The sequence below is a fragment of the Sinocyclocheilus rhinocerous genome, unplaced genomic scaffold (assembly GCF_001515625.1).
Source record: "Sinocyclocheilus rhinocerous isolate Xijiao unplaced genomic scaffold, SAMN03320098_v1.1 scaffold1982, whole genome shotgun sequence".
Taxonomy (NCBI): domain Eukaryota; kingdom Metazoa; phylum Chordata; class Actinopteri; order Cypriniformes; family Cyprinidae; genus Sinocyclocheilus; species Sinocyclocheilus rhinocerous.
Window position 1 is genome coordinate 375,769 of NW_015651555.1, and position 24,871 is coordinate 400,639.

At 35.4% G+C, this 24,871-nt stretch overlaps 2 protein-coding genes across 2 annotated transcripts in view; both read right to left on the minus strand.

The window, feature by feature from the left end:
* On the minus strand, window positions 1–1,260 carry LOC107713104 (paralemmin-3-like). Its single transcript, XM_016518536.1, has one exon. It carries the CDS (start codon window positions 1,240–1,242, stop codon window positions 307–309), a length of 936 nt encoding a protein of 311 aa, XP_016374022.1. The 5' UTR covers window positions 1,243–1,260; the 3' UTR covers window positions 1–306.
* Window positions 1,261–1,889: 629 nt separating this feature from the next.
* LOC107713077 (paralemmin-1-like) overlaps window positions 1,890–24,871 on the minus strand; it is a 51,020-nt gene continuing 28,038 nt past the window's right edge. The window contains exons 2-6 of the mRNA XM_016518500.1: window positions 17,488–17,542; window positions 15,922–16,002; window positions 13,649–13,767; window positions 6,614–6,719; window positions 1,890–2,030 (exon numbers count right to left, since the gene is read on the minus strand). Of these exons, the coding sequence (XP_016373986.1) occupies window positions 1,890–2,030; window positions 6,614–6,719; window positions 13,649–13,767; window positions 15,922–16,002; window positions 17,488–17,535 (495 nt within the window). The 5' untranslated portion in view covers window positions 17,536–17,542. The remainder of the gene's footprint in view (window positions 2,031–6,613; window positions 6,720–13,648; window positions 13,768–15,921; window positions 16,003–17,487; window positions 17,543–24,871) is intronic.

Genomic DNA, 24,871 nt, shown 5'->3' on the forward strand with positions numbered 1-24,871 from the left:
CAACAACAAAATTCACTTTTCCAGTCCTTTCCTGCAAGGCAATGTGCTTTTCAAATCTTCTTCTTACACAGAAAAGAGTTATGGGAATTCAATACAGTGAAGGCAATGCAAGTCTTAAAGGCTTCAGTTCATAATAAACACTTTGTGCTTTGACGCCACCGCAAAGCAGCAAGTTTACTGTAGATGTGAACAGCCGAAGATCAAAATATGAATGTCATGAAATACAAACTCTATATTCAGAGTAACAGACGAGATGAAAATGAATGGAGAATAAAAAAAAATCACAGTCAAACGTCAACAGATTGTTCACATGATCGAACAGCATTGGCAGGCTTTTTGTTTTGGTGCACTTGCGTCCTCTGCTCGATTTGGGGTGCTGGTTTCCAGCTGAGCCGCTGCTTTGGAGACGAGCAGAGGCTCTTGTTCAGCACGCTGTTTCTCGGTTTCTGCCTTGGTGTTGGACTCCGCCGTTTCTCCGGCGCCATCCAGTGGAACCTCCTGAAATTGGCTGAGCGAGATGCGCATGGCAGGCGTGACCTCCTCGTCTTTTGGGGTTTGTGACTCTGTTGTGTTTGCTTCGACTTTTGGTCTGATTTTTGGAGATGGCTGTGTTGTGGAATACATTGGAACATGGGATGCCTCAATAGCGCCATCTACTGTTACATTCTGGGGTTGCATATCAGTCGAATCTTTCTCCTCTTCCTCAAGATCTTGAAGATCTTTTGTCTCGCCTTCCACTGCTACATCTGTAACTATCTCAGCAGGAGGATCTTCAATCACGTCTGTCTGCTCTGGTTCAGCAGAAGCTTCCGGATGGTTCTCCATCTCTTCCTCAGCACCATTTTCTTTGGAGTTTCCGGATGTGTCTTCATTTGTAGCCTCTGTAGTAGGTTCTTGAGCAGTTTCGTCATCCTCCTCTGGGATTTCTTCCCCTTCGTCTGTGATGATGATTCTTTCTGCTCGAATAATTGCTCCGCCGTCATCATCCTCATCCACCCCCTGCCCGAGCTCCACCTCCTTGAAGCCAAGGAAGGTCATAGTTACACCACCAGCACCTAGTCCTTCAGCAGGGTGGCTGTTGAAGCCGTTAGCAGAAGCATGTTCTTCCTCTCCTGGAGTATTGTGTGATGTTTCTCCTTCCACATTTCCGTTAAGAGCAGCTGAAGTTGTTGTGGTGTCTGTTTCTGTTGTAACATCACTGAGCGTTCCTGCTTCCTCCGCCTCGTGATTTTCAGCATGCATAGAATCATCTGCAACAAAAACCAACAGTATGAATTTAAAATCAGTTTTGATATTCATAGATGACAGGAATACCAAAGTTACTGAGTTTTAAGACTTTGATTGGCGAGGCAATGCTTTAATTCTATAATTAATAGAATATTAAAGGTTTTTCATGATTACAGTGATTCTTTTCCTTTTCAGGATAATTTGATGAATAAAAATTTCTAAATGTATTTATTTTACAGCACTGATTTGAATTAGAATTTTTTTTTAATAACAAAATACATCCTTGCCGAATAAAAGTATTAATATTTTCAAAATGAAAAGAAAAGATAAAAAATGAATGAACCCTAATATTTAAACGGTTGTATACATATTATTTAATAATAAGAAATATTATTATAAATTGATTATTGATAATTCATCAACTTATTAATTCATCAATGTTAATTTATAACTCCAGAAATGTTACATTAAAATGAACCTAGATCAATAAATGCTGTAAAGGTATTGTTCATTGTTAGTTAATGATTTCTAATGCATCAGCTCATGTTGTCAATCTGAACCTTATTGTAAACTCTCACCAACTGAATTAACCAGGAATTAATTTAACACAGATTCACAACTATTGTTTTGTCAAGGATTATACTCTTTTGTTTAAGCAATAATCAAGTCTGGAATGAAGACAAGCCTGATGCTGTGTAACTGAAACAGACAGGCAGATGGTTAGCCTGGACACAGGTGCGGCACAGAGAGAGGACAGGTGGCACACACTCACCTGCTCCCACTGGCTCCACCACGACCTCTCCCTATTGGATGAACAACAGAGAAAAGGTCAACAGTCATCCTTAGAGAGGACACATCACACTCTTTAGCTCTTTAAACCATCTCATTCTGCTGCTTAATATTTAATTCAAGGCCATGGAACATTTATGGGTGGAAGAGCTCGTCTCTGATCAGCCTCCATTCTAGACTTGAGAAGTTTCCTTTCTAAGTGCATTAACATGCACACCAATATCCCAACCGTCTCCCAAATACTGCAGCACTCTGCTTACAATGTGATTTAGAGAAACACCATAAAACATTTATTAAAGGTATACTCACTATTTTTCCTCATTAAAAAGTTTTACACACAAAGAAAATAATATTTTTTATATACTTATAAAAGCAGTTTTATTTATGTCGCTTCATGTTCAGGTCACATGACCAGTTGAGTACGACTCACTTTAAGTATAGGAAACATTTGCTCATGGAATGAATTAATCATGGCTGATGGCAAATAGAAGCTGACATACATAAAAGTTACCCATTTAATTAATTCAATGAATATTAATGCCATATTCAGAACATTAAATAATAATTGTATTATGTAATAGTTTTGACATTAACTGAAAATTACAAAAGACTCGTTTCAGGTCTGTAGTGTTTGTGTCAGATTTGTGTGATTACACTCTGGTTAAAAATGCTGGGTTAAATATAACCAAGCGCTGGGTTAAAAAGGGACAAACCCAGCTATTGGGTTGTTTTGACCCAACGGTTGGGTTGTTTTGACCCAGCTGTTGGGTTGTTTTGAGTCAAAACAACCCAACAGCTGTGTCAAAACAACCCAAACGTTGGGTCAAAACAACCCAATAGCTGGGTCAAAACAACCCAACCGTTGGGTCAAAACAACCCAATAGCTGGGTCAAAACAACCCAACCGTTGGGTCAAAACAACCCAACCGTTGGGTCAAAACAACCCAATAGCTGGGTTTGTCCCTTTTTAACCCAGCGCTTGGTTATATTTAACCCAGCATTTTTTTAGAGTGTAATGTATAACTCACACTTCCTTTATTGTTGTAAATATCATAAATCATCTAATTCATGTGATGCTTTCCTTGTTTAACCGCTAATACTTTCTTTCACTCACTCTGATTGGATAATTAGGGGTGATCTTTCATCTTTCGTCAACTTTAGGGAAAAAATGGCTGTGTTCATTTACTAACAGACAGACACTTCAGCTTTTATTGCCACAAGGTGGAGTCACGCCAACACTATATGTTACATATTCAGTATTCAATGCAGACAGTATTTAATGAATGCAAAATAGTAAACACAAAAAACACAGATTTGATACTGCATGACCTTTCTTTGAGTCATCATAACTTTCCCCCCCCCCCAGTATTTTACCTTTAATTCTTATTTGGTGTCTCAGAGATATAAAACTGAATTAATGTACACACTGTAGCAGTTCACTGCTGCCAATTGTAAATTGACCCCAAACAGAAACAATAGAGGAAACTATCTAAATAATCTGATGGGAAATTTTTGAAATGTACTGTTGTTATTTTTACACTTTAGTCACTGGACTCCAAACTTAAAAGTCAGTAAAGTCAATCTTAACAGAACACGAGTGTTCACATCAGTTCCTGTGTGTCTGTATTGGTGAAGTATGAATATACATCAGTTAGGTTCATGTGCCAGTTTGAGGTAATTGCTTTTGAACTTAATTTGTCTTGAGGAAACACATACAATATTATAAGACCAAGACCCAGCTTAAAAGAATAATTCACACAAAAATGTAAATTTGCTGAAAATTGACTCGCCCTCAGGTCATACGAGATGAAGAAACAAACTCATCTACATCTTGGATGGCCTGAGGGTAAGTACATTTTCAGCAAAATCATTTTCATTTCACGTTCATATTCTGGTGAACTATTACTTTAATTAGAATAAATTCAATTCTATAATATAAGCTATAGTCTTAAAGCAGCCCATCACAGGAACTCTGATTCAACAGCCTTCAGTGTGTGTTTTTAAAGTCAAAATGTGTTTACTTGCGGTTCAGCTGACCTCCATACAAGGCTGTTTGCAGAGATGGGCATAAATACAACCAGTATTTATAACTTACAAATAAAAATACAAAATACTGTGTGGAAAAATGTATTTAAATACAAATACAGTATTTTGAAAATACACAAAATACATGTGAAATTGGCCATCCAATGTAGGCATTCCTATAGGCTGAAATCTATCTGGACCTATTCTAAATGCAAAAAAAACAAAAAAACATTTAGATATGTACAACTGCTCAGAAACTTTTCCATTGAATTGTTTCACTTTCCATTTTACATACCGCTTCCCTTCCCCTGCCCTGTAGGAAATACAAAACTAAAAAAACATTTAAATTTTTTTTTATTTTGGTGAACAATAAAACCAAAAGCTACTTCCTCTCATCGCGGTTTTCTGATGGTTTAGAGAACAATTACTCTGAGTTGCCCGACTGTCGTTTCACAGAATTATACAAAGGCGAGCAAGTGTAGAAAGTGTCAAGCAAGTGTCAAAAAAGCAGCATCCGTTTAGGGAGGAGTGCGCGCAGTCAGCAGGTTCGCGGTGTAGAGGCAGGCGAAAGTATAAACAGGGCTTCAACTGCACAAACCGCTTCCACTTCGAGAGAAAGCGGCAGCTGTGCGGTGATTCCACCGCTTGTCGAGTCCCGTGTGAAAGAGCCTTTAAAGGGTTAGTTCACCCAAAAATGAAAATTAGCCCATAAATTACTCACCCTCAAGTCATCCTAGGTGTATATGACTTTCTTCTTTCAGACGATTCCAGTTGGCGTTATATAAAAAATTGTCTTTGATCTTTCAAGCTGTTTAATGCCACTCAGCGGGTGTTGCATGCATCAGTCCAAAAGAAGTGAAATAAAAAGAGCCCATCCATAAAAAAAAGTGTCTCACACGGCTCCGCAGCGCTGAACTCATACGTCATCCGCCCGGAGCAGCTTCCGTGTACAATTGTTGGCGCAAGCTACATTAAAGTGATTATTACGTTTTGAATATGGATATTTTTCTTACAAAAACGCATCGATTCGCTACAGAAGGCCTTTGTTCACCCCCCGGAGCCGTGTGAGACACTTTTTTTTATGGATGGGCTCTTTTTATTTCACTTCTTTTGGACTGATGCATGCAACACCCGCTGAGTGGCATTAAACAGCTTGAAAGATCAAAGACAATTTTTAATATAACTCCGACTGGATTCGTCTGAAAGAAGAAAGTCATATACACCTAGGATGACTTGAGGGTGAGTAATTTATGGGCTAATTTTCATTTTTGGGTGAACTAACCCGTTAAACCAAAAGTGTGGGCCTACTTGTCAGCGTTCCACTCCGTCTTGGATCGCGTGCGCAAAAAAACTGCCTGCCAACGTGCGAGTGTGAATTTGAATTTCCTTTTGTGTCATACTGTATTTACACATATAGCACATCACACTCTATTACTCAACCATTCGTCCATGCTTCTTTTTCCACTCCAACGTTTTCCCACTAAAAGCTGCACATATATTTGCTTACCCCGATTGGCCTTTTTCTATGTAAACGATTTAGAAAAAGTTCAATCAATTCACACTTGATTGAACTATACACACTTTCTATCATTGCCACGGTATGTATTGTCATGTCACCCAGCCCTAACATACAGTAATGCTTTAAAAACACATTTGACAAGCTAGATGATAAAAAACAACAACCGATTAACTATCAAAACTGATTGGCTGACGCTATTTTTTTCCCTTGTTGGTGCTCTTTTATTCTTTCATGTTAACTGAAGGCAAATGGTGCACTATTTTAACTTTAATCAACATGAAAAATTGACCATGACATCCTCACCTCATCTAATTCCAGAAAAGTCCCTCACCCAATGCTGAATGGAGCTGTACAGCTGCACCTCACATGCATGAATGTTGGGGTTGAGGGGAGGGGAGGTGTCTGAACTAGTTGAAGCACAAAATCAGCACCCTGATAAAGAAGTCGACTGGCACATAGTATTTTATGTATTTTAAAAATACAAAAATACTAATCTTAAATGTATTTAAATGCAAATTACATTTGACTTTTTCCAAAGGCTTTAAAATACAAAATAGTATCTAGTAATATAGTATCTGACATACTGCCCATCCCTGGCTGTTTGTTGTTATGGTAACAAGTATAAAAAACAGACCTGACTTGCTGCTACTTATTAAATTGCTCATAATCATTTCAGAGAGTTGTGCATCTTATAGTAAACTGTGAACATGAAGCATTCATTCCGTGATCCTTCAGAAATCATTCTAATATTCTGATTTGGTGCTCGAGAAACATTTCATATCAGAGTTGTGCTGCATAATATGTTTTTGTGGAAACCGTGATACATTTTCTTTGAGAACAGCATTTATTGGAAGAACAATTTTGTAACATTATAAATGTCTTTACTGTCTCTTTTGATCAATTAAATACATGCCTGTTGTATAGAATTACCAATTTAAAAAATATCTTACTGACCCCAAACTTTTGAACACGGTTTCAAAAATGATTTAGGAGGTGAAAAGCTCTGACACAAGCAGACGTGTGGCGTGTTCAGCATTCAGACATGGTGTCTCACCTTATGTTGTGTCTGAGCGTCTGTGCCAGTTTGATTGGAACCGTCTTCAATGAGTTTCTTCAGTTTGGATTCTTCCTCTGCCAACTGCTCAGACGTCACCTGTAACCTAAAGCACATACACGCATGTCATGTTTTATAAGGTGGGAACCTACCATTGGCTTATGTTTTTCTTTAAGAAAACCAGTAATACTTTGTTTGAGACATATTTTGAATTTTTACACTTGACATTTCCTATTAGAAATTGTTTTATTTCTGGGAAGAGCAAAGTAGTGTTGGTGAAAAAAGTAAGCAATAATATTAACTTACTACATTTTCCAGTATCATTCCAGCAGTATAGAAAAAACAATACAACGTTTTTATTTATTTATTTGTTTATTGTCCACTCTATCATATGAAGTCCTGAATGTCTTATTAATTTTGTCCAATTGGTTCGTTTGGACATTAAAATGAGCTGGTTTACAGAAAAACGTTTCACTGATTAATTTGAATCCTGCACAGCATTATATGCTTTTGGTCACACTTTAGTTTGGGGACCAATTCTCACTATTAACTACGACGTTTGCCTCAATAAAATCCTAATCTGCTATATATTAATAGTAAGATAGTTGTTAAGTTTAAGTATGAGGATTAGGGGATCTAAAATATGGTCATGCAGAATAAGGCATTAATCTGTGCTTTATAAGTACTAATAAACCGCCAATATGCTATTAATATGCATTCTAATAAGCAACTAGTGAGAATTGGTCCATAAAGTGTTACCATGCTTTTTAGTAGCAACACACACACACACACACACACACACATAATGTTATCTTATCTTTCCTATGTTTCAGACTATGTTTTATATATATATATACACTGTAGTTTTATCAATGATATTTAGTGTAATTTATCAGTTCAAATGCAATTAGATCCTGATTGTTTCTGTGCAAGAATATTACTACTTTTGATTTCAGAAAATAAAACAAGAAATTAAAGGTTCCAGAATTTATTGTTAAGGATTCATCAGCACACATAATTCCAAAGCAATGATTCAATCCAAATGTAATAACTTGTTCTTCATCTGAAATGTCTTCCAAAATTCTATGTAGGCAATGTTTAAGCAAACTCTCATTCAGTCTGGCTGCATTCTGGCCTACTTTTCACGATCCTATCGATTCCCGTGCTACTATCCTGTTTCACTGAGAAATACATTATGGACGTAAAATGAGTTGTGAACAACAATTAACCTTTACTTTAAAAGGCTTAGATTATGCCCCTCTAAATGGCTTCAGTGTACTTTTTATTAGTAGCTTTTAGTGTAGCTAAAAACCTTTGCTAAAGTGTAGCTTGCCTGTAGTCATGATTGTTCTGACAACCTACAATTTCAAAGGAGCTTCCCCAGCAGGGTCCCAGAATATACTGTAGGTTTTTCAGGATTTATTATCAGACAAACAAGATGCACAAGTGAGCCTGCACTCACGTGGACTCATTTACTCAATCACAATCCTCTCTGGAAATCACAGCATGCTTTACAGTTATATAAAACTGCATTGTAACAAATACAGGCATTAAAACGAATCACTCCTCATAGGATGAGAGGCCTCAGACGACTGTTTACACACCATGAAAGTCCCTATAGAGCTGTGAACAGCTTATTACTGCCAAACTTTGCTCTGACTAATTAAAGCCCTGCTTCAACACAGAAGAAGATCTCAGCGGCCAGCTTATTGCAATAATCACCATCTCCTTCAGTCAAGCAAATAAATGCTGATCTGCAAAGCAGGAACATCAAACACTCCTTCTCACTCACACACGCGAAAATAGAAAGATATTTTGGGGGATAAAAACTCATCACCTGCTTGGTGCTCCAGTAATTTGGCAGGAATAATTAGAGGTGTTTGTTTGCAAAGGGAAGCATACTCTATGTATGATTAGAGATTTGAACAAACCCCTAAGTGTTAAACTGATCTCATACGGCAATATATACATAATGCAGTTAAGTGCTAATGGAAGAGTTTTTGTTTGCTTGTTTGTTTTGTTTTACTGTTTTTGGTCAGGGATTTGGCAGTTGTGGTCAGAATTATTAGCCCCCCTTGGTACAGTAAATATGAGCAAAGATGGCTGTAAAAATAAATCTGCATTGTTTATCATACTTTTTTTTCATTTAAAAAATTAGCAAAAATCTAACATTTCATTAAAATAAAAATAATTAATTTAATGAATTATCTAAACCCACATGTACCAATACAACAAAATATGTCCCTAATCTTATTCGTATGCCAACTTAATTTTGCAATACATCATGAACACAATAAGTACTGTAACGAAATCATCCACTGAAGGCGAGTTGAAGTGAGAACCCAAGTGCAGTTTATTTACAGAGTGATCCAAACAATATCCAAACAAGATACACAGACTTGACTTGACTTGACGAGGCATGAACAGACTTGACTTGACATGAACAGACTTGACTTGACGAGGCATGAACAGACTTGACTTGACATGAACAGACTTGACTTGACGAGGCATGAACAGACCTGACATGACATGACATGACATGACATGACATGACATGACAAACACTCCTTCTCACTCACACACGCGAAAATAGAAAGATATTTTGGGGGATAAAAACTCATCACCTGCTTGGTGCTCCAGTTATTTGGCAGGAATAATTAGAGGTGTTTGTTTGCAAAGGGAAGCATACTCTATGTATGATTAGAGATTTGAACAAACCCCTAAGTGTTAAACTGATCTCATACGGCAATATATACATAATGCAGTTAAGTGCTAATGGAAGAGTTTTTGTTTGCTTGTTTGTTTTGTTTTACTGTTTTTGGTCAGGGATTTGGCAGTTGTGGTCAGAATTATTAGCCCCCCTTGGTACAGTAAATATGAGCAAAGATGACTGTAAAAATAAATCTGCATTGTTTATCATAAAATAAAAATAAAAAAAACGCAAAAATCTCAACTTTCATTAAAAAAAAAAAAAAAACTGAAATTGGGGGAAAGATAACATTTTTCTCCAATACACATTGGCCACAACTATAAGCACCCTGAAATTCTTATGAATAATATGTCTCAAGTATATTCATTCATATTTACATTTTAAAGCACACCAGTGTGACTAACATGAATCAATTGTCCAGCCATGACTTCCTGTTTTACATGAATATAAATATGAGGGAACACAAAACACAAATTCCCTTGATCGCCCAACACAATAATTAAAACCAAAGAATATAGTTATGATGTGCCGCAAAAGATTGTTGAGCTTCACAAAATAGAAAGTGGCTGTAAGAGTAGTAGTATAATTCTATTTAATGCCATGTCAGCATCTGGGGCTATTTTCATGGCAAAAACTCAATTACAAAAATGCAAATATCACAAATACAATAAAAAGATTTGGCAGTTGTGGTCAGAATTATTAGCCCCCCTTGGTACAGTAAATATGAGCAAAGATGGCTGTAAAAATAAATCTGCATTGTTTATCATACTTTTTTTTTTTTTAAAAACGCAAAAATCTCAACTTTCATAAAAAAATTTTTTTAAAAACTGAAATTGGGGGAAAGATAACATTTTTCTCCAATACACATTGGCCACAACTATAAGCACCCTGAAATTCTTATGAATAATATGTCTCAAGTATATTCATTCATATTTACATTTTTTAGCACACCAGTGTGACTAACATGAATAAATTGTCCAGCCATGACTTCCTGTTTTACATGAATATAAATATGAGGGAACACAAAACACAAATTCCCTTGATCGCCCAACACAATAATTAAAACCAAAGAATATAGTTATGATGATAATATGTCTCAAGTATATTCATTCATATTTACATTTTAAAGCACACCAGTGTGACTAACATGAATCAATTGTCCAGCCATGACTTCCTGTTTTACATGAATATAAATATGAGGGAACACAAAACACAAATTCCCTTGATCGCCCAACACAATAATTAAAACCAAAGAATATAGTTATGATGTGCCGCAAAAGATTGTTGAGCTTCACAAAATAGAAAGTGGCTGTAAGAGTAGTAGTATAATTCTATTTAATGCCATGTCAGCATCTGGGGCTATTTTCATGGCAAAAACTCAATTACAAAAATGCAAATATCACAAATACAATAAAAACCAAACAAACAAACACAGCAAGTAATATTATACAAGATTTTTTAAAATTAACATATGATAAAAATTCTAAAACCTTTTCAGGCAAAACCTTTCTAAACAAGACCTTCATAACTTCATAAAAGAGCTTTCTACTTGCATTAAAACCGGGACAGTCCAAAAGAATATGTTTAATAGAAAGGGGGGTCTTGCAGAACATGCATAAAGTTGGGTCTTCACCTTTAAGCAAAAATGCCTGAGTCAGTCTTGTATGACCTATATGACATCTGGTGAAGACCAAATGATCAAATCTGGTTTTAGGTGAGATTAAAAATCTGTTTGAGATTTCCGGATGGATTTCATGTAATATATTATTTGTGCACGTATCCCACTCTTCTAGCCACTTATTGATTATATACTGGCTGTAAGAAAATAGCTAAAGCATTGAAAGTTCCCGTTTCCACCATCATGGCAATTAAGAATTTCCAATCAAGGAGAGACCCAAGCCATATACAGAGAGCAGAATATCACAGAGAAATCTTGATGGGCTCTGTTGACTTGGCCCGGCAAGCAACCACCCAAAACACACTAGCAACCATCTAGCAATGCACTAAAACACTCAGAGAACCCTTGTAACTGTGTAGAAACATGTTTAAAATACTCAGAACAACCTATAAACTGTATAGCAATGTACTAAAAACAATTCAGATCACCTCAGCAACCACATATGAATGCTCTGGCAACCATCCACAACCTCAGGGTTAAATAAAATATGAAAAATTAAAAATCGTACTTGTTAATGTGCGTCTCCATCTCCTGAACCTTAGGGCCCCAGAGGGGCGATCGGGGTCCCGTACTGTCAGGAGATGCAGGAGGTCCTTCCATCAGCCACTGGTCTCTGAGGGACTTCCTCTGTGAGAGAAACAGGGACAGGAGGAAGAGGTAATTAATGCGGCTGACACATTTAAATAGATTTCTTATCAGCAATAGCAATGTCCCTACTACCCACCACTTTTTTTTTTTGAAAAGTTGCAAGTTGTTTGATATGTTCTACTTCAACATCCTGTTTCAGCAGGAGACAATACAAAGAAAAGAGAAAAGTGTTCGTCTAACCATTTCATGGTGTCTTTAAATTAAGAAAAATCTGAAGAAAATGCACTTGAAGTGAATAATTCTGCTGCAAAACATCCTATATACAATTTAGAGAATGCCAAAAGGTAAAATTCGAAAATGAAATTTCCTGCTGAGCGTAATGTACTTTCACTCCTCTGCTAATTCCACCTCCAACAGCAAAAACAAGTACCAACACATTTCTATATCAGGACCATCTAGAGTGTATTTCACTAATAAGAAAACACGGCTGTGTCTATTCTGACATGTAACTCCATAACGTGCACAAAAGTGCAGCCACCAGCTGCCACACAGGATGTGATGTGCACCATGGAAACTGAAAATATATGAGGAGTAAGATAAGTAAGATAACACAAGACAGCAGTGGCTGTGAGATTAAACTTTATCTACTTGCATGATTTCATTATGATTATGAACCCCAAATACAAACCCTACAGACACATTTTATGCCACATTTTAAGGGCGTTTCTTGTCCAATGGCCACTTTTATGTCCCAGTGGTTGGTTTTAATAATACTGATTTCAAATTCATTGTGATCACATTTAAATTTAGAAACTTGTCACAATTCCTTAATTTAGTTTTTCTACTATTCAATTGCCTTTTATGTAAAGATTTTATAGATATCCCTGACCCAGACTTTCAATCTTTAATATTTTAAAAGATATTTCATATTTTAATATTAATTTAATATTTTGATAAACAGTGAAATAATCATAAGCCATACTGATAGGCTATATATTATCTGAAAATTAATTTGTAAACAAATTTCATGTCTAAAAATTTTGACAGATAATGTTTCATCAGAAGTTAGTGGACTCATTTGACACAACAGTATATGGAAGCCAATTTCTGCCACATAAGATTATGATTATGATTAATTACTGACATAAAAAGTTAAAATGGTTACAAGTCATAATGACAAAAAAATTAGACTTTATATTACATAATTGTTTTTTTCTCATTTCGACTTGTCATAATTTCAACTTACCATCATCAATTTTACAAAAATGCAAATATCACAAATACAATAAAAACCAAACAAACAAACACAGCAAGTAATATTATACAAGATTTTTTTTAATTAACATGATAAAAATTCTAAAACCTTTTCAGGCAAAACCTTTCTAAACAAGACCTTCATAACTTCATAAAAGAGCTTTCTACTTGCATTAAAACCGGGACAGTCCAAAAGAATATGTTTAATAGAAAGGGGGGTCTTGCAGAACATGCATAAAGTTGGGTCTTCACCTTTAAGCAAAAATGCCTGAGTCAGTCTTGTATGACCTATATGACATCTGGTGAAGACCAAATGATCAAATCTGGTTTTAGGTGAGATTAAAAATCTGTTTGAGATTTCCGGATGGATTTCATGTAATATATTATTTGTGCACGTATCCCACTCTTCTAGCCACTTATTGATTATATACTGGCTGTAAGAAAATAGCTAAAGCATTGAAAGTTCCCGTTTCCACCATCATGGCAATTAAGAATTTCCAATCAAGGAGAGACCCAAGCCATATACAGAGAGCAGAATATCACAGAGAAATCTTGATGGGCTCTGTTGACTTGGCCCGGCAAGCAACCACCCAAAACACACTAGCAACCATCTAGCAATGCACTAAAACACTCAGAGAACCCTTGTAACTGTGTAGAAACATGTTTAAAATACTCAGAACAACCTATAAACTGTATAGCAATGTACTAAAAACAATTCAGATCACCTCAGCAACCACATATGAATGCTCTGGCAACCATCCACAACCTCAGGGTTAAATAAAATATGAAAAATTAAAAATCGTACTTGTTAATGTGCGTCTCCATCTCCTGAACCTTAGGGCCCCAGAGGGGCGATCGGGGTCCCGTACTGTCAGGAGATGCAGGAGGTCCTTCCATCAGCCACTGGTCTCTGAGGGACTTCCTCTGTGAGAGAAACAGGGACAGGAGGAAGAGGTAATTAATGCGGCTGACACATTTAAATAGATTTCTTATCAGCAATAGCAATGTCCCTACTACCCACCACTTTTTTTTTTTGAAAAGTTGCAAGTTGTTTGATATGTTCTACTTCAACATCCTGTTTCAGCAGGAGACAATACAAAGAAAAGAGAAAAGTGTTCGTCTAACCATTTCATGGTGTCTTTAAATTAAGAAAAATCTGAAGAAAATGCACTTGAAGTGAATAATTCTGCTGCAAAACATCCTATATACAATTTAGAGAATGCCAAAAGGTAAAATTCGAAAATGAAATTTCCTGCTGAGCGTAATGTACTTTCACTCCTCTGCTAATTCCACCTCCAACAGCAAAAACAAGTACCAACACATTTCTATATCAGGACCATCTAGAGTGTATTTCACTAATAAGAAAACACGGCTGTGTCTATTCTGACATGTAACTCCATAACGTGCACAAAAGTGCAGCCACCAGCTGCCACACAGGATGTGATGTGCACCATGGAAACTGAAAATATATGAGGAGTAAGATAAGTAAGATAACACAAGACAGCAGTGGCTGTGAGATTAAACTTTATCTACTTGCATGATTTCATTATGATTATGAACCCCAAATACAAACCCTACAGACACATTTTATGCCACATTTTAAGGGCGTTTCTTGTCCAATGGCCACTTTTATGTCCCAGTGGTTGGTTTTAATAATACTGATTTCAAATTCATTGTGATCACATTTAAATTTAGAAACTTGTCACAATTCCTTAATTTAGTTTTTCTACTATTCAATTGCCTTTTATGTAAAGATTTTATAGATATCCCTGACCCAGACTTTCAATCTTTAATATTTTAAAAGATATTTCATATTTTAATATTAATTTAATATTTTGATAAACAGTGAAATAATCATAAGCCATACTGATAGGCTATATATTATCTGAAAATTAATTTGTAAACAAATTTCATGTCTAAAAATTTTGACAGATAATGTTTCATCAGAAGTTAGTGGACTCATTTGACACAACAGTATATGGAAGCCAATTTCTGCCACATAAGATTATGATTATGATTAATTACTGACATAAAAAGTTAAAATGGTTACAAGTCATAATGACAAAAAAATTAGACTTTATATTACATAATTGTTTTTTTCTCATTTCGACTTGTCATAATTTCAACTTACCATCATCAATTTTGACCTTTTTGTCATAGACTTAATTTGAACTTTTAATATCATCATTGTGACTTAATATTTTATTTCAATTTTATCTCATAATTATCGTTTACAAAAACTGATTTAAAAAAAAAAATAATAATTTTTTATCTCATGTGGTGGAAAAGAGCTTTCATACCAGTAAGTGAAAATCATGAAATAAAATTTGAGCAGTCAGAAAATAAAGAGAAGTCAACATAAAGCTGTCATTTTTTTCAAATGATGTAAAAAGCGTGAAAATATTACTTATATATTATTTATAAATATTACGATTTTTAATTTCCTTATAAGAATATTTATGAATGATTTAATTTGAGATGTGGTGGAAATTATTGCAATGCTTCAGAAAAATGACTAATGCTGTCAGGCATGTATTACACTATGCTGTGATGATTTATATACACAGTTGAATATTATTAGTGGATGTGAAATAACTAATAGTGTGAGTGTGAAAAGCTTGTTTTAGGATATTTTTTTTCCCCCAAGGACAAAAGGGCCCATAGTTGTGAAACACCCATAAATGTACACACACAGTGTATGAAAAATTTGTCTTGGAACCAACAGAGTAGGAACACAAAGGAATAGGAAGAGGGAACGCCAATCTGGAAAATTTATGGAAACAATGGGGGGAGAGAGAGAGAGAATGTACACACACACACAAACACATGTCAGAGAAAGCATAAAATCCTCCAGGATAACATTTCAATTCTTAAGAAGTGTGTGTGTGTGTGTGTGTGTGTGTGGCACTGGTGACTGTATGAATTTGTGTGTGTATGTGTGTGCAAATAGGCCTACATTTGTGAAATTCCACTCCATGATAAGCCTACTTAACACAAAGTGACCTGATGTGTCCTGGTGCAAAACAGGGTCACAGGTCGTGCAGGCAAGTGTGTGTATGTGTGTGTGAGAGGTCACACCTTCAGCTGCTGAAGTCTCAGTCTCTCATCCTCAATCTCTCTCCTGGCTCGCTCCTGTTCCTCCTGGATCCGCCGTTTCTCCTGAAAGCAGAAAATATCACAGACTTGAAGTATAGTTAAAACACCTTTTCAGAATGTTCACACACAACCTAACATGTTCCTTCCACGCACTTTGCTTTAATGCAGCTTCCAGCTGGCTTGATACTTCAAATCTCAACTTCTTCTGCACTCTTCAGTCTGTCACATTGACAGATAAAGTCTTCAACACTGATAATATTTGATAGAATGATTTCTGAAGGATCATGTGACACTGAAGACTGGAGTAATGGCAGCTGAAAATTCAACTTTGCCATCACAGGAATATATTATATTTTTAAATATATTAAAATGGTTATTTCTAATTGTAATAATATTTTAATGTAATTAATAATATCTCAGTGTAATAATTTCAATGTTACTGTATTTTGATCAAATAAATCAAACTACTTCTTTCAAAACCATTAAAAAAATCTTGCACACCCCAAACTTTTAAATGGTAGAAAATCACCAAATATTTTATATTATTTTTTAATAACCAAAAGGTTTTGGTTACATTTTGTTCCACAGCCTTGAAACCGAAATAAAATATGTGATACCTCTTATTTTAATGATAAAGATTTTCCCAAACAGTGTATAGTATATGTAATTTTAATATGCAAAAAAAAAATCATATTATTCATCTCTCCACCTGGATTGTATTTCTGAACCCACTGTTGTTCTCTGTAACCATAAGCTTTCCATGTTGGTGCTACGTAAGTTTAAATGGTGAATTTTGGACATAATCAACCACTGAACCCAAGTGTCATCATGACTTGAAATGAATACTAGACTGCATTCAGAGGACATGAATATTTTGTATGTCAGCAAGCAGGTGAAGAGACTCTTGGGTAGAGCGTCATTGCTGTTGGTGTAGTTTTACGTGGTCTGGACAGACTCCATCACTTAATAATTCAGAATGAGTCGTGAACACATCTAACACCAGTTTCAATGCCTGTGTGTGTGTTTGTGAGAGACATGCTGTACACTTTTAAAAATAAAAGTTCCTTCTTGGCATCTATGGATCCATGAAGAGCCTTTAACATCAGTGGAACCTTTCTATTGTGCTAAAGGTTCTTTGTAATGGAAAAATAATATTTAAATGATTAAATTCTCCTTCACACTAAAAACATGTTTCTTTGAAGAACTGTACACTGAAAGGTTCTTTGGATAACCCAAAATTCTTCTATAGGATTGCTGTCAAAACCCCCTTTTGAAACCTCTATTTTCAAGAGAGTACAGTACAGTCTATTTGTTATCATGCATGCTTCTATTAAAAGCACACTTTATAATGGCTACCTCTGGAAGTCCACAGGTACAGCAGCAGATTCTAATATGATGGATGTCTCTATATGTTTCCGCGTGACACTATTTGCAGGGCTTAAGCTGCGCTGTCATTTAAATGGTAAATTAATCCACTGCATGCTCTTGACCGGTTCGCTTGTCATAAAATGATATATGAAATACAATCATAGCTTGTGTCGGACGTACCGCTATAGCCTTTAGTCGCTGCTGGTACTTCTCTGCTTCATGTTCCATCCTGGACCTGGAATATAAGAGACTGCATAATTAAGTTTATTTTAAAACAGTTTAAATTTTACTTTTAAACCCCAGTTATACAGAGAAATAAACCTTGCATGAGTTATTTAAAATAGCTAAATAGTTTTATACATCCATCATACACACAGTCGATTATAGTGAAATATAAGGGATTTGTGGAATCAGGAAATGATTATACTTTTTAAGAAATTTGCACTTTTGCAAAAATGAAATTTTATAAAAGTTACAGTAAACACATTTATAATGTTACAAATGACTTGCGATTTCATGAATGCTGTATAGCAATGACAGCTGTGAAGACTTTTTGCATACTAGGAGTCAGTTTATGTTGATATTGAGGTGAAATTTCATCTTGCGCTTTGTTATTGGCTTGTAGCACTTCTCATAAAGTGCTTTCACAGAACAGCTTACTGAGTATTATGGATAGATGAGTCTAAGTTTCTCTTTCTAAGCATGTACCAGCAAATCTTTATGTTCTGATAACGCTAGAGTTTAGTGTGTACTTCTCAGTGAAGCTTCTACTGTAGCTGACTCTGATATATCCTTGTCTTGTTGACGTCCACTTTTTTCTCTCTATTCTGTTTAGATCCTGTTTTTTTTTCTTTCAAGATAGTAGTGCATGGAATAAAACAACAATGTATTTGCATGTGAAAAATTGGCCATTTCTAAAACCAAACTTTGACTTGAAAGTGTACAGTGACTTTAAAGAAATGCACAGTACTTTTCAAAAGTTTGGGGTCAGTACAATTTTTTTTGCATTTTTTAGTGTAGCTTAAAAATAAAAGCAAATAGCTTTTATTCAGCAAGGACACATGATCAATAGTGTCAGTAAAGACTTTCAAAATTGATAATATTAAAAAAAAAAAAATTCTTCAGCAGCAAATCAATGTATTTGAATGATTTCTAAAGGATCATGTGACACCAATGATGCTGAAAATTCAGCTTTGCATTACAGGAATAAATTGCAATACATTTTAAAATGTATTAAAATAGAAAAGAATTATAGTAATGTTTCTCACATTACTATTTTTACTGTATTTGTGATGAGTAAATGCAACTTTGGTGAGCAGAAGAGACGCATATGAATAACAGATTTAAACCAGCTTAGTATTGTTACAATGTCAGTAGTATAAGTAAATGGACCGTGTACCAAGATATCCCTATACATTTGTCAGCAAAAGTCCACCAGGTGATGTAAAACACATCATCCAGCATGCTTTTGACAGTGCCAGCCTGCCAGGGTTTTCATAAAACCTACAGATCGTACTTCAGCGTTTTTTTATCTCCACTCACAGATAGTCTGGATAAAGCCCAGTGCATTGTGGGTGTTGAAGTTTTCCTACCTTTTTCACCACAGCCCATTTTTTCCTGTTTTCTCTAGTCATGGATCATGCCAGGTGCATGTTTCTACTGCACAGACAGCCAACTTTTATTAAAACCCAATGTTGCCAGCAGTAAATTAACCCTTTAACTGATTTTTTTTTTCTGGGCATTTATACCAGTTCATGCATTTCCTAGAATTCAAACGCATATATTTAATATTTTATATATATTATATATTGACTGAGCAAATATGAAATGTTTTCAGTAAGATATTTCATAATCCTCAAAGCTGTCTTACAGGCCTGAAGTGCTAACGGAGAAAACGGTTCAACACAAGAATTTCACTTTCAGCTCTCAGCGCTGAGAACAGAAGCTGTGTGTTCTCTTCAGGTCACGTTAGACTCGGCATACATGAACACACACAGATCGAGTCGTTTGATCCTCGTTGATGTTCGTACCTTGAACACCCTGCATGCGAGAGTCTGTTTCTTGGGGAGGGAAAAAATATGGGTGTGTATAATAAATATATGGAAGTGCAAAAGCTAAACAGAATAAACCCACCTTTGTTTGAGTTTGTGCCAACGAATACAGCCGGACAAGTAAATACAAGAAGATTAAACAAAACGCTTCTCTTTTCTTTCTGACTGGCTTGTTGCGGAGCTTGTTTTGAAACAGGTTGTGGAGACCTCCGGGTTTTTATGGCAGGGAATCACAGGACTTATAAACTCTATGTCAAATGAGGCCTTGACTGTGACAAAGAACCTTCCTGTGTCTCTCATGCGCTTTGCGAGTGGGGAGAGATATGCTTTTACCAAGAATGAAAGTGTTTACTCATCTTCTTCCCCAAGGCTGATGGGTAACTTCCAAACTGCCGCGAGGGGAACAGGCTGCCTCATCAGAGTTCTGGAGACAAACTTTGCCGAGAATAGCACAGAGGAATAAACAAAAACGAGCCTTTGATGATTCACTCTCTTCAGGTCTCAATAGAAAGTTCAATGCTAATTAAAATGTGGAGCTATGCGTATCCGTCAGGCACAAATAAAAAGAAGAGGAAAAGAGAGAATTAAAGACGAAAAGAGAAAAAAAAAATGCAACAGAAAAGGCGAGAAACAATGGGCTTCTCTGCTTTCTCATTCACACCCGTCATCAGGTGTGTCCACCCAAGCTGTTGCTATGGCAACGGACCGCCATCTACACCGGTACAATGACACCAACACCCATTTAATTACTATTGTGACCTGGAAACTCATCCCGGAGGGCTAAATTATATTACGATTATATAATATGACAAACACTTCATATTTTAGAACAGTGGTGTATAAAGTACCTGAAAGCCATACTCAAGTAAAAGTACAGATATCGTACCAGAAAATGACTTTGGTAGAAGTTAAAGTCACCGTTTAGAATATTACTTGAGTAAAAGTCTTAAAGTATATGATATTTATTTTACTTAAGTACGAAAAGTATTTTTTAAAAACAAGTAATTGCAAAATGGAAAAGAAGCAAATAAATAAATAGAGTTATAAAAAATGTTCATGAATTGTCGAAATGTGAAATTAAAACCGCCAGTAGGTGACAGCAAGTGACTGTTAATCAGTGAGTCATTGAGATTCAACCGATTCATTCAAACAACTGATTCATTCAGAAACAAAGCATTTGACTGTGTTAATGAGTGAATCACTGAATCATTTATTCAACCGATTCGTTCAAAAAGCTGATTCATTCAATAAGCAAACACCGTCCATTACTCAGAGACGCAAAAAACAGTGCTGTGATCTTTGTTTGGAACTATTTTCGTTGGCAAAATTGAGCAAAAACAAGCAATATTATGTCTAAAATGTAAGTCACTTATTGCTTTACTGAACTTGTATAAAATGATTATTAAATGTGTTCATGCTGATATCTGCAGAAAAACGGTACTCTTTGTGGGATATAGATTAAGTTAACTATATTAAATTATATAAAGATAAAAAGCATACAGAAGCATTTTTGCCGTCTACAATTTAGAATGCCTGGAATTTCCAGTTTCAATAGACTAATCAACGTGCGTGCATAAGATATTATTAGACTTCATTTGAGAAAATATCTTGAATTATTGTCTTACCCCAGTGGCAAACAGATCATGTTTTAAGCAGAAACCTCACAAGATTTTGTTATATATTTATATTAAAGGGGTGGTTCACTGGTTTTTTTCTAGGCTTGGTTGTGTTTATGGGGTGCAGTCTTACTAACGTTAAAAAAAGTTACATCGCAATGAACCACACCTTTAATGGGGGGTGGGGGATTGGATTAGATATGTTCTCTGAAAACAAGTCTTAATATCTTAGGGGCTGTTTACACGACACCATTTTCAACTAAAAACAGAAAACTTTTTATACTAACTTTTTATACTTTGGATTTCATTTGCACAACAAGTGCAATTTGGGAACCTAAAAACAAACTTTTGAAAAATGGGTGAAAGTTTTTGAAAATTATACCGTTATCGTCTCTGTGTAAACTCTCAAAATGATTATTTGTGAAATTGGTGACGTCATGTGCATGAGTATTACGTATTTGTGAAGTTTTTTTTTTACAAAGTGACATCGCCAACTACTGGCCTGGCATGCATAATACAGCGTTTTTAGTCATTTTAATGGATCCGTGTGAATGGGGATCGTTTTGACAATGTTGTCAAAATTAAAATCAAAGCACACTTTTGTAGTTTTTTTAGCAAATATATCCTGTTTTAAGGATGTCTATTTACAAACAAGGATATAAATAATGGATATAAATAGGGATTAAAAAAATATAATTGTTTGCACTGTGAAGGCTAGAACAAAAATGCATTTTTTTCAGCATGTTTATAACATAATTTTAATTATTTTGTAGTTTTAATTTTACTTTTGTTTTATAGGATGACTTTCTGTCCAGGGGAACTATAGCTGAAAAATAGCTTTTGTCTAAATCTGGCACATATACAGTAATGTTTATTAATGTGCACTGTCCCTGCAAAACACTAATAAATAAAAATAAATACATTTTTACAGTTAAAATGTGTTTAAAACAAGGTAAATCAAGTGGGAAGTGTGCAGTAAGAGAAAATATACTTGTGTTAAAAATGCACTCTATAAAATTCTTAACAATTCTTAACATCTTATGAAGAGTTGCATCTCAAAAAATGTATCTTGTTTTAAAGATTTTTACCGGAAACCAAGTAACAAAATAAAACAACAACAACAAAAGACTAATTAAGGAGTCATTTTTGCTGTGTGTGGGTGTGCAAAAACTACTAACTAGAAACTCATGACTGTAGACTTCAAAGGAAGTCATGCCGCAGAGCACTTGTAAATACAGCATTGAGCAGAGATGACATGGTTTTAGGTCAAATATGTGTGCTGGGGCCAGTCAGACTGAATGTATATTTACCCTGCTGGAGACCAGGCCTGAGTGACTGACATACCCCACTGGAAACCGTGAGAGATGAATTGAGCCTCAGGGGGAAGGGGATCATGGAAACTCAGATGAAACACTCTATCACTTTCAGATGCACACACACACAAACCTTCCACCACTAATATTCACAATTTTCAACCGTTTACATGATGGAAGGCTGCAAATGTAGCAGAAAATATAATAATGGCTCGTTCATCATATCCTTACCGTTGTAATCTACACTACCCATCCTCTGAATTATGCACATTCATGAGAAACCACACTAAATCCTGAGGAAACAAAGCGAGTAAGCACTGTCTTTGTGTATTTTCTCTAAATACTCTCCCATTCTCAAGCCTGGTTCAATGTCAGCTTCACATTTTAGAAAGAAGTTGTTGAGAAATTAACAAAGCTTTAATATACCTCCTCGCTACCACAATCACTCACACTCCCACATGTTTGCCAGGGCAGTGCTGTGCAGTTGCTAAGGTGTCGAGAGTGGTTGTGAGCTCATTACTATGTGGTTGCTAGGGTATTTTGGATGATTGTAAGATGGTTTGACTTGCTAGTCAAAACAGCCCTCCCACAAGTCTCTCTGATATTCTGGTCTCTGGATATGACTCAGGTCTAAGTGTCAGTCTATTGATATTTTTTTTCTTTTTGCCAAAAAATCCTTAAGGAATATTCTAGGTTCAGTACAAGTAATGCAAATGAACAGCATTTGTGAAAATGTCGATTACTACAAAAAAATATTATTTATTTAATAAATTAATTTAATAACTCTTCACCTAAAAAACAGCAAGAATCTGGGTTACAGAGAAGTAAACAGGGCCAACGTTAAATACTCACTATACACTGAAAAAAAAGAAGAAGAAGAAGAAATGGAAAATGTACTGGTAATTTTCTGCCAGGACATTATTCAGTAATTTTACAGACATTTCTGTTAACCCTGAAACATAACGCAATGAAATTCAAAATACAGGTAAATCACATCTAAAAAAATAAATACGGAAAATTCCTAATACAGTACATTGTTCCCTATTTTTTTTAATTGTAGGAAAGTATAGTCACAAGACGTAGACAATACGTGTTAAAAAACCTCACAAACTTTTCTGTGTAAAGATATATACTTTACACCACAAACCCTAACTTTAACAAATTAAAAAATTATTTAGTTGAAATAATACACTGTTGAAATAAAGTTGTTATAAAATATGTGACCCTGGACCACAAAACCAGTCTTAAGGGTCAATTTTTCAAAATTGAGATTTATACATCATCTGAAAGCTGAAAACCTCACAAACTTTTCTGTGTAAAGATATATACTTTACATCATGAACCCTAACTTTAACAAATTTAAAAATTATTTAGTTGAAATAATACACTGTTGAAATAAAGTTGTTATAAAATATGTGACACTGGACCACAAAACCAGTCTTAAGGGTCAATTTTTCAAATTGAGATTTATACATCATCTGAAAGATGAATAAATAAGCTTTCCATTGATGTATGGTTTGTTATGATAGGAAAATATTTGGTCGAGACTACAACTATTTGAAAATCTGGAATCTGAGGGTGCAAAAAAATCAAAACATTGAGAAAATCGCCTTTAAAGTTGTACAAATGAAGTCCTTAGCAATGCATATTACTAATAAAAAAAAAACTGGTTTTGTGCTCCAGGATCACATATTATAAAATTACATGCTTCACATATCTGCTTTTTAAATTGGCCCATTCACTTCCATTATAAATGTGTCACCATAACCTTGATTTTTACTGATTTTAAAATGTAATATTATGGTCAGAATTGTATAAAAATCCCAAACCCTAAGTGTTTTGTATTGACCAACAGAAACCGTGATGCTTACTTTAGCAAACAAGACTTAAAATGCAACATAAACTAAATACTCAATCCCCTAGAGCTGAAATAGCTTTAGTTTAACTGCGGATCATTTGTCTATTTTCTGCCTGGGTAACGACTTTATTTATAATGCATTAATAAATGTACAGAAATCAAGCTAATAACTTGGGTCATCAGTGAGCGGCGAATGATAAATGTGACAATCCAAACAGTAAGTATTGAGCAGCCACGCGGAAGCCACCGCCACTAAGCGTGTGCCCCTGGCGCAGTTTGACACACTTCCCCACACCACCCTGCACACTTTCTGCTCTCATACTCTTCATTTTCATAAAGCGGTTTGAGTTTTCCTCATTTTAGCCCCAGATGACTGAGCAGATATCTAGGGCTGGGTATCGTTCAAAAATTTTCGATACCGATACCTTGAGGCTACATTTACACTAGTGCGTGTTCCTTTTAAAATGCATAGCTCAGACAGAATCATGATTTCAGATTTACTGATGAGCATTAGCAGCTTCCAGCGCTGTCTGCCTGTATTCTCTCTTCCATGATCGCTGCGCTGACTCAGAATCAGAGCAGAGGTAATAACATAATTTCAGCAACTTTACATGGCCAAAACACACATTAGACGGCAATCGGAAGTTATTACAAACACTCGATGGTGGTTTAAAGTGAGTTCTGAGTAAAAGCGGAATATAAATCTTATTTATTGTCTTATGTAGC